This window comes from Octopus bimaculoides, chromosome 8, assembly GCF_001194135.2.
Source record: "Octopus bimaculoides isolate UCB-OBI-ISO-001 chromosome 8, ASM119413v2, whole genome shotgun sequence".
Taxonomy (NCBI): domain Eukaryota; kingdom Metazoa; phylum Mollusca; class Cephalopoda; order Octopoda; family Octopodidae; genus Octopus; species Octopus bimaculoides.
In genome coordinates this window covers 83,285,711-83,296,536 of record NC_068988.1, presented here as the reverse complement: position 1 = coordinate 83,296,536, position 10,826 = coordinate 83,285,711, and the positions used below count along the sequence as shown (strand labels likewise).

Genomic DNA, 10,826 nt, shown 5'->3' with positions numbered 1-10,826 from the left:
ATGCTCCAATGGATGTGTAATGTCAGTGTGCATACTCGAAAGAGTGTAAGTACCTTGAGAGAAAAGTTAGACCTAAGAAGCATCAGTTGTGGTGTGCAAGAGAGACGATTGCACTGGTATGGACATGTGGCAAGAATGGATGAGGATAACTGTGTAAAAAAGTGTCACACCCTAGCATTTGATGGAACCTGTGGAAGAGGTAGACCCAGGAAGACCTGGGATGAAGTGGTGAAGCACGACCTTTGAACTTTAGGCCTCACCGAGGCAATGACTAGTGACCAGGACCTTTGGAAATATGCAGTACGTGAGAAGACCCGGCAAGGCAAGTGAGAGCATAATCTGTGACCTCTGCCAGAAGTGTAGCCAGCTCACTTATTCATATCTTTACTTCATTGGACACTAAAAACCCTGCTTGCGAAGATCTGTTGAGGCAAGTGAATTTGGAATTTGAAATTTGAAATCTGAAATCGAAATCGAACCAAATCCGACTTGCACCCATGCCAACCTCTCCTTCATTGGACACTAAACTTTGCTTGCAAAGACCTGTTGGGGCAAGTGAAATCGTAATTGAACCATACTCGATGACTGGCACCTAAGCCAGTGGAGCACAAACAGCACTGTCTGAACGTGTTCATTGCCAGAGCAGCTGTGTGGCTCCCATGCTAGTGGCCTGTAAATAGCACCATTTGAGCGTAATCGTTACCAGCGTCACCTTCTAGCACTTATGCTAGTGGCATGTTAGAAAATCATCCAAGCGAGGTCGTTGCCAGTTCCGCTGGACTGGCTCCCGTGCAGGTGGCACGTAAAAAACACCTTTTTGAGCGTGGCCATTGCCAGTACCGTGTGACTGGCCCTCGTGCCGGTGGCACGTAAAAGCACCCACTACATTCTTGGAGTGGTTGGCGTTAAGAAGGGCATCCAGCTGTAGAAACTCTGCCAGATCAGATTGGAGCCTGGTGCAGCCTTCTGGCTTGCTAGTCCTCAGTCAAATCGTCCAACCCATGCTAGCATGGAAAGCAGACGTTAAATGATGATGATGATTTTAAAAATGAGTTTTTTAAAGATCATTCTCACTACTGTTACACTGCTGTAGCTCATAGTGTATATTGCAAAAAATTTCAATATGTTTTTAAAATTAATAGAACAAAAGATAGCATAGACTGTGTTGGGATAATTCTCCTTTCAGTCTGTTTCTTGCCAACATTTTTCTTTTCTAACCTAAAAAAAAGGATTTCTCTTTGAGCGTTTATACCCATGTACCTTTAAAAATAATTAAAAAAGAAAGTTAAACTGACTCATTCTGTTACATTTCACTTTGTACATAACATTACATCTTCAAACTTGTCTAAACTTTAAAGTTTATGTCAGTCTCACTAACAATGCATCTAAAAATTAGCTTTATTTTCATGAATATTCATTATTATTTAGTGTCTGCTTTTCATGGGTTAAATGGTTTTGACTGAAACTGGTAAGCTGGAGAGCTGCACCAGGTCCCATCTGATTTGGCATGGTTTCTATGGCTGGATGCCCTTCGTAACACCAACCACTCAAAGAGTGTAATGGATGCTTTTCTCCACATCTTTTTTGGTTTATACCTAGAAATTGAAGGAGGGTTTTATTTTTTTCAATATTAAATGGAACTGAGTGGAAGATGCCTCTCTTTTAATTGCTGATATAAAGGTGTCCAACTTATGGACTGGAGAAGACAAACTAATGCTATTCTCTAAAAATCTTTCTTCTTTTCGTTTCATTTTAGCCAACAATGATACCCATTGGTCCATCTTCCCCAGTAGCATACCACTGTTAGGTCTGCGGTTGCTTATACATCTGGTAGGAGTCCAATTATATCACAAGTGACCACTATAAAAAGCAGTCGTATCACCACCTGCCACCCATTCTTTAGAAGACCAGCTCTGCATAGAAACATCAGATCCAAATCCATTTTAATTGTACACTGGATAATTATGTTTTTACTATTTCAATGTATGTAATTGATATATGAACTTGAATCAAAGTCCATATATCAAAATATCTCAGAATGGGTGGAACATAAATACAATATGAATATATAGATGATGTTTTATGGAATAAATAGTAACATAACATGACGATCATTGAGACAGGAATCTGTTTTAGCTATTGATAATTGAAGAACAGTTAAAAGAATTGAAGCATATCAAAAGAGATAAGCCAAACATCTTTAACACTAATACATATCATTAAAGAAATAGATTTGATTGGTTGGAATATATGTAAATTATGTATTTATATAGAGTTATTGTTCTATAGAGAAATGAATTTAACATTCCTGAAACTGAGTAACCTTATGTGTCATCCTTTGGCATGTATAAAGTGTGTGGATCGACATTCAAATTACATTCATTTATGACTGATTTAGAAATAAGAAATAAGAATGGTGGCAGAGATAAAAATAATTGACTTGTTGATTGTTGACCAGTATAAAGTAGTTACCCTACAAGACCAGAAAATATCGAAGACAAGGGTGACAAAGAATTTGGGATGTTTTCAATCCTAAATATCCAGACTGACCTCAAAGAAAGAAGAAATTATAACAACAGATCAATGTAATGTAAATCAAAAGAGAAAAGGTAAGTATTTAGAAAAGAAGCTGGTCTAAAAGAGGAGAGCATAATCATAACAATTCACCAATGTTAGGTCCGGATACATTCCATTATCTGAACTGATTCTGTTAGAGAAAATCAAAGACATAATAATACATCTAAACAGAGAAGAGTTTAACTCTTGAGTGAATGGTTGTCCAGTTGTAAACTAACACATTCAAGAAGCTTCATTATGAGATAAAAAATTAAAATCTAAATGTGTTGGTAAGTGCAGTTGTGGCCTGGTGATTAGAGTGTTGGGCTTATGAACATAAAATTGATTCCTGGAATGGGTAGCACTTTATTTTACATTGCTCCAGTCTATTCAGCTCAAAATGAGTCACCCCTCCAGCTGTCCTGTCCTGGCTGTTCTACTGAGCCAAGGGTGAGAGGACTGTGAAAGTGTCTGTGTCTTCTCATGATCACTTTGGCACCTAAAGCAATTAGTAAAATCATGATATTTGCAACCAGATTGTGTTCACCTGCATGTCATGGCTTTGGTTTTTTTTCTTTTCTATTGCATTATCAGAGATTCAAAGGATCTACAACCATTATGTCAACTACAATACAAATGAAATTGGAGAAGTGTGGAGCCCTTCCAGATAGCACTGTTGCTCCAATAAAGAGAAGACAATGGAAGCAAAAAAAGTAGTGTTACAATTATTCCAACATGGCAATAAGTAACAAACGAAAATTATTGATGTTGTAGGTGGGAGAATTTTGTAAAAACCAGCAGCAATTTATTCCTATGGTATAAAATCAAGGAAATGTTAAAGACAAACAATAGATATAGCTGCCTACAAAAAGGGTGAGAGAAAACTTAAGTTTTCCCTCACATTGTGCAGTACAACAAGCTCTTCAGGGCATATCAGGAGAAATTCTCTCAACTAAAAAAACAAAAAACAAATAAAAGCTATGGCACTTTTGTGGTGCATTTAAACCTAAAAACACAGCCAAAACACAGGCTTAAGTTTAAAAAAAACATTTATACCACAGTATATAGGTCAAACAAATACAAGAGTCACAATAAGAGACGATGGAAAGAACTTAGATCTGTGGCTAGCCCTGATTTTGTATTGCAGTAAGGATAAGAGGTCAAAATCAGCTAACAAAGGCGAGATGTTGTCAGGGGACATCAAAAGGAATTTGCAAGTCCTAATGTTCCTTGAAAGTCACAGAAACATACCAGAGCTATGTCCAGTAGAAGGTGCTGAGACAAAGGGTGTGATATTAATGATACAGGGTAGAAAGCCAAGTTATATAATTGTTAGAGTAAAAAGCTCTGAAGAACTGGGAAGACTAAGCAAAAACAAAAAAGAGGACATCATAAATAACGAAAATCAGCAACAACAGCGTAAAAAATAAAAATAACAAACCTTAGTTTCTAGAGGACCAAAAACAGATGAAAAAATACCTCATCATTTGATGGTACCAACCTGTCATACAGCATCTTCATCATGTGATGATGAAGAAATAATTACAGATGAAAATATGAAGAGAAAAAGGAGAAAAAAAATTGTAAAATGGTCTTGACATAAAACAATAAAAACACGTGAGGAGAAACAATTTTTTCTAAACAGCTATGAAGTCTCTCCTCAAGAAAATGTAGATGAAGATAAACTAGAATTCCTTGTTCTTTGAAAATCAAATAGTTATACATCAAAATTACACATCACTAATACCACAACTCACTGAAGGAGTTAAATGACACAATCATAATTCAGAACTGAAACAGGATGCAAAAGAAAAATTTCTAGTAAAATTAAAATTTAGACGTCATTTCAGACTGAAAAAGCAATGCTCTCAAGAAATTGTTGTCTTTCAGCATCAAATACCTTAAAAAATGCTTATTTGTATATTTGGTTGCACTCAAATACAATTTGAGAAATGGTTAGGTGAATGGGTGGGTGTTGTACTGAACTCAAATTAACCAGAAAATCTTTCAGTATTTCTTCAACTTTTGTTTTAAGTATTGTTTTATTGTACTTTTATTTATTTCCGTGTAAATATGTGTGTGAATGTGTGTGCATGTAATTGTGTGTGTGTGTTTGTGTGTGTGTGTGTAACAGTGACATTGCTATAACCCTATCTAGGTTGATGGATGAATTTGAGGCTGTTGATAGAGCTAAAAGTAAAGTTTTGTGTCACATGTGTATGTTAAAGATAACTAAGATAATTTGTCAGCTTATCACAAATGAAGAACAGAAATCTACAGGAAGTGATATAAATGACAATGAGATGATGATGATGAGAGTGGTAGCTGTGGTGATGATGATGATTTACAAAATAAACTTATCTTCAGAAAAAATTTTTTAAAATGACTGAGCAAAAGATTATACTCACATTTCCCTTCAAAAAACAATTCAAAGAAGCCATTCCAGTCTCCATCATATTGATGTAGTTCCTTAAGCTGAAATGTGTGATGGTGGGCAGAGGCAGCAATATCACGAGGGTTGCGTGTCATGAAAATCATTTTAGATTTTTTGGTAAATATCTCTTTTGGTAAATGATGCAAGAGCAGGTGGTTGTTTAGAACTCTGGGTGATGGAAGCTGGTCTAGCTGGTCTTGGCTCGAATATTCCATCATTGCAACCATCTTGCTTTCTGGGTTATATTCGGCAGAACCATTAACTAACATTCCAGTAATTTCCCACATCCAGTGGCAACCTATGTTGGAAAGATTGAAATCTCAAGGGTGGAACATCAAATCATACAAGGGGGTGGCGAAAAGTTCTTGTGTTTGGGTAAAATAAAATATAGGAGTATTAGTAAATTATGATTTTATTCAACATATTCCTCTCTCAGATTCACACACTTATTGTAGCAATCCTTCAGTTTTTCTAAGTCCTATAAAAGAACTCAGAAGGTTGGGCCTCCAATCAGGCCTTTTGCAATACCATGAGAGCAAGGAACTGTTCAGCACTCTCTTGTATATCAACATCTCAGTTATATTACGATATATATATATATATATTTTTATATATATACAAACACACACATATATATGTATGTATGTATTATTAAAAAGCAGAAAAAATATCACAAAAACTGTTTCACATTCCCGTTCGTCGGATAGTTTTATTTAGAATGGAATAAAAATAAGGTTATAAGCAAACATATACAATTAGTTTAATGGATACAGATTTGAAAATGGTTTTGTTTCATTGGTCCTTTCAACTAATGGTCTTTACAATGACCAGTTGCATGCAATGAACAAATTTTGGTATAAAATCATCTTATTATAAAATCGAAGAAAATCTTAAGACAAAAATAACTTATAAAGAAGGACAGAGTCTAAATACCCAGGGTAAATAATTATTTGTAAAATATTAATCAATTAATACATTAAAAGTTATATCCATTTAAAAAACATTTTCACGTTGGATTACATATACATTTAGCAGTATATGCACATACCAAACCATCTATAATATACATATATGCACTAAAACATACAGACACATGTACATAGCAACATACATATACAGACATATATAGGCAAGACATATATATATATATATATATATATATATATATATATATATATATATATATATACGCATACATGCACACACATAAAATCTCCTGGCATATGCTTATACAAGTTAGTTGTTACAGGTGAAAGAAAGAGAAGGAAAAATCAGAGCGTCCTTCTGGGAGAGGGACACTTTGATGTAAAACCTGTGATTTCATGTGGTTACTGGTTAACTCGCTTTGGCCTGTCACTAACTACTAATCACAGAGACTCAGAGAATGGTACTCCTAAGTTACAATAGTTTATCACTAAAATCTAATGACACACAGATGTCACTTTATGGTGATCTCATTTGTCATTTCATCTATTGAAAATTCAATGGCAATGGGAGAGTGTGACAAGTGCAGACCTAACTAGTTGAAAGCATGCAGTAATTTACACCTTTAATCTGTCATCTGTGTTTCAAACCATGCACATCTACAGCAGGACTGAATTGTCATCTGAGAGATCATGGACAGTAAGTCAGAAATGCCATTGACAACAAGGAAGCACAAAGAGACAGCAATCATCTGTGAAGATGTATGCACATATGTATATACATATGCATGCACACATGGATGATGGACGAATAGATGCATTCATGCAAGCATGTCCTGCATCTGGTAGTGTGGTGGGGCTCTGGTTCAAAAGTTCCAGGGTTTTGGAAAGTTTGAAGCCACATCTTAGCCACTATTGTTCCCAGGTCTACTCTAACCCAGAGTAGGAGCCCCTGTGAAGGTCCCAGCTATGAGTTAACTAGCTCATGTGATGACAATCCATCTGAGTGAAGGGATGCAGAAATACCCTTAGTTGGTGTCAGGGTATGCAATAAAAACACTGGGAGTGAGGGATCCCTAGCTGTTGTCACTGCATCCTTCTAGGAGAAGGACACTCTGATGTAAAACCTGTGGCTTCATGTGATTAGTGGTCATCTCATTTTGACCTGTCACTAGGGAGTTGTACTTGTGTTGTATAAGCTTTATCACTAACATCAATGACATACAGATATTTGTTTATGGTAATCCCATTCATCATTCCATCTTCTGAAAGTCCTGTGGCAATGGAAATGTGACAACATGTACAAACCTAATTAGTTGAAAGCACACAGTAAGTTACAACTTTTGTCTGTCATCTATGCTCTAAACCATGCAGATCTGCAATGGAACTGAATAGTCAAATGAGAGGTCGTGGATGGCAAGTCAGAAACACTATTGACAACGAAGAAGCACAAAGAGACAGCAATCATTTCTGATGAGGGAGCAATCACCATGTATGTATGTATGCATGTGTGTGTATGTAAAGTCAACAAGTGAGATCCAGGGGTTCTCATTATAGAAGACACTTAGCAGTGCTCAAATGATTCATACTTAAACTCTGATGTCTTTACAGGGGATCAATTCCACAGGGTAAAGAATGGCTATAAGAAGGATCAAGTTGAGCAGATGTGGAGGCAATTGCCTCTGTATCTGCTCATCTTGATCCTTCTTATAGCCATTTTTTACCCTGTGGAATTGATCCCCTGTAAAGACATCAGAGTTTGAGTTTGAATCATTTGAGCACTACTAAATCTATGTGAGTGTGTGTGTGTGTATGCGTGTGTGTGTGCATGTGCATGTGTGTGTGTGTGTGAGTGTGTGTGTGTGCACGCACGCGTGCGTACGTATGTATGTTTAGGAATACAGGATTTTGGTAGGGTACAGTGAAATATATTGATAATAGAAAAATCAATCAGAAGTAATGTAGGTATCTTGTCTATATAGATATAAAATGTCTAAAATTTCCTAAGGCAATGCTGAAGGATTAATATGAATAAAAGGAGATGGAGGAAGATGAAATAGAAGATACAGAACAAATAGAAAACTCAGAGACTACAACAAAATAAAAGAATTAAAGCTGAAGACACCTCCGAAAGGGGGGGGGGCGCCACGTCAAAACAGTAGAGGAGTAGGGGCCGAAACCGGACGTGGTTCCTCCTGATGATGTCTTGAGCTAACTGGATCCTAATCCACCGAGGGAAGGTATGCCAGAAGAAAGTAATTCAACAGCGCGGGTTGATGAACCGTAAGACGTGTGGCCAGAACCTCCTGGAAAATAACCATAGCGAGGGACATTCCACAGTTGAATTAGAACAGTCACAAACAGTGAAAGAAGACATGCACCCAACACCAGAGCTGAAGACACCGCCGAAAGGAGGGGCCCCGCCACGTCAAAACGGTAGAGGAGTAGGGGCCGAAACCGGACGTGGTTCCTCCTGATGATGTCTTGAGCTAACTGGATCCTATAAAGGAGCTGTTGTGGTAGCAGACCACGAAACATGGTTGAAATTCCTCAATGGAAGCTAGCAGCAAAGGACTACCATTCTTGGACATCCTCATAAAATTATCAAATACTAGGATCACAAATTACATATTCTTTATAAAAAAAAGAAACAAAACAATAAAAGAGAGAAAAAGATACGATACACATTAATATTTGAATTTTTACTCATGCCATACATTACATATTAAAAGTATACCATAAAGCATGGCCTAATAGTGGTCAATCCAGAATGACGAAAATGTGACTGGAACAACTAAGAGGATTTCTAAAACTGCAAAATTATTCTCTGAAATTAATAGACAGCAGGATTAAAAAAGCAAATGAATTAGAAATATCTTAACTCAGGACACCAAAACAAAACTTTGAAGAGAATATGCTCTTGTTTATTCACAGGTATGGCCCAGTAGTGTCAGATGTATTCACTTCCATCAAAACAAACCTTCCAGTTTTTTCCAAAGCACAAAAATAATGGACTTAATCCTCATAAACTCAATCATCAACAGAAAGCATCAACGAAAAAGCCTCGAGAAATACATCACAAGCCAACATTCTCTTCAGAAAATAATCTAGAACTTTCTGTAAAAACATGTGGAGATAGCAGATGTGGAATATGTAGTAGTGAAAAATTACAACCACTTAGAAACTGGCACTGAGATAAAAAAGAAAAACAAAAAAAAAACACTCAGTCCTTCAAGAGAAATGTGGTCATGGTCTGTAAAACAGCAAATCTTATATAGTGCATAACCTGCCTGGCTGTAAGGAAAATTACATCAGCCAGACCAGAAACTTTCAATGTGAACAAGTGAGGATACATAAGCAACAAATACGCCGTCCAGAACTAAAGAAAATCCCTCTTAGAGATAACAACTAAACCTACATTAACTCATATCTGTAACAATACTTAGATGAAATACAAAAAATAAGTACATTAGATATTAACTAAAGTTGGATTATGTAGATAAATTTCATTTTGAATTTAGGTAAGGTTTGTTACAGTTGATGATGTTAATGAGGATAAAATCCATTTGAATTCATGTTATGTTTATCAGTTGCTGAAAGGAGATCATGGAAAAGAAAGTCAGTGTCAGTGGGGTTTTGGAAGAAGAAGCATTAGAAAAATATTGAAAAAGTGGTATGAGAGCTAAGATAATAGCAGAGATAATTGAACTAAGAGAGAAACATGTATGATTGTGGGATGTCCTTACTGATAAAAGAATACCTACCAGCTTTAAAATAGCCTAGAAGTAAAACATCATCATCTCTTACTGGCATATCTGGAAGTTTGTCAAGATTTTCTTGAATATTTGGAAATGGCGGTACCAAAAATCCATTGTAATCATAGTTGAGTATTTGACATCCAGCAGAATCTTTGTAGCAAACTTCAGGCATGTTGTAACTCTATGGAATTTCTGTGAAAATACAATATTTCATATAAGAGTCATAAATATATATCATCATCATCATCATTGTCATCGTCGTCATTGTCGTCGTCGTCATCATCATCATTTAATATTAGTTTACCGTGCTGGCAATGGTTGGACAGTTTGACAGAACCTGGCTAGGTAGAAAACTGCACCAAAATTCATTGCCTGTTTTGACATGGTTTTTGCAGCTGGATGCCCTTGCAAATGCTAACCAGTTTACAGCGTGGACTGGATGCTTTTTTATGTGACACAAGAATTGGCGGGATCACCAAGTAACTTGCAAAATAAAGATCCTTTGAGAGGGGGTGCATTGGAGGTGATGAGATGTTAGAGTGTGACAGAGGGATAGGAACAGGTGTTTTGCTGTGGAGAAGGTACATGGTTACCAAGTCAGAAGGAGAGAGCAAGAGAAAGAAAGAGAAACAGAGAGAATACATATACATATATATTATATATATATACTAGTAGAGATACCCAGCCTTGCTCGGGATTAAAATGGCATAGTTTTTTTTATTGTTTTACTTGTTTCAGTCATGTGACTACAACCATGCTGGAGCACTGCTTTTGGTTGAAAAAATCGACCACAGTATTTATCCTTTGTAAGCCTAATACTTATTCTGTCAGTGTCTTTTGCCGAACCACTAGGTTATGAGAGCGTAAACACAGCAACATTGGTTGTGAAGCAATGGTGGGGGTACAGACGCAGACAGACAGACAGACACACACACACACACACACACAAATATACACATATATACGACAGTCTTCTTTCACTTTCGTGTATGAAATCCACTCACAAGGCTTTGATTGGCCTGAGGCTATAATATATGCATGGTTGGCGTTAGGAAGGGCATCCAGCTGTAGAAACTCTGCCAAATTAGATTGGAGCCTGGTGTTGCCATCCGGTTTCACCAGTCCTCAGTCAAATCGTCCAACCCATGCTAGCGT

General features: G+C 36.7%; 1 protein-coding gene across 2 annotated transcripts in view; it reads right to left on the bottom strand.

Annotated features, from left to right (window-relative positions):
- LOC106878430 (sulfotransferase 1B1) overlaps positions 1-10,826 on the bottom strand; it is a 66,190-nt gene that overhangs the window by 5,508 nt on the left and 49,856 nt on the right. For both annotated transcript variants that reach the window (XM_014927638.2, XM_014927639.2), the window contains exons 2-3: positions 9,678-9,863; positions 4,965-5,288 (exon numbers count right to left, since the gene is read on the bottom strand). In XM_014927638.2, the coding sequence (XP_014783124.1) occupies positions 4,965-5,288; positions 9,678-9,843 (490 nt within the window). In that variant the 5' untranslated portion in view covers positions 9,844-9,863. The remainder of the gene's footprint in view (positions 1-4,964; positions 5,289-9,677; positions 9,864-10,826) is intronic.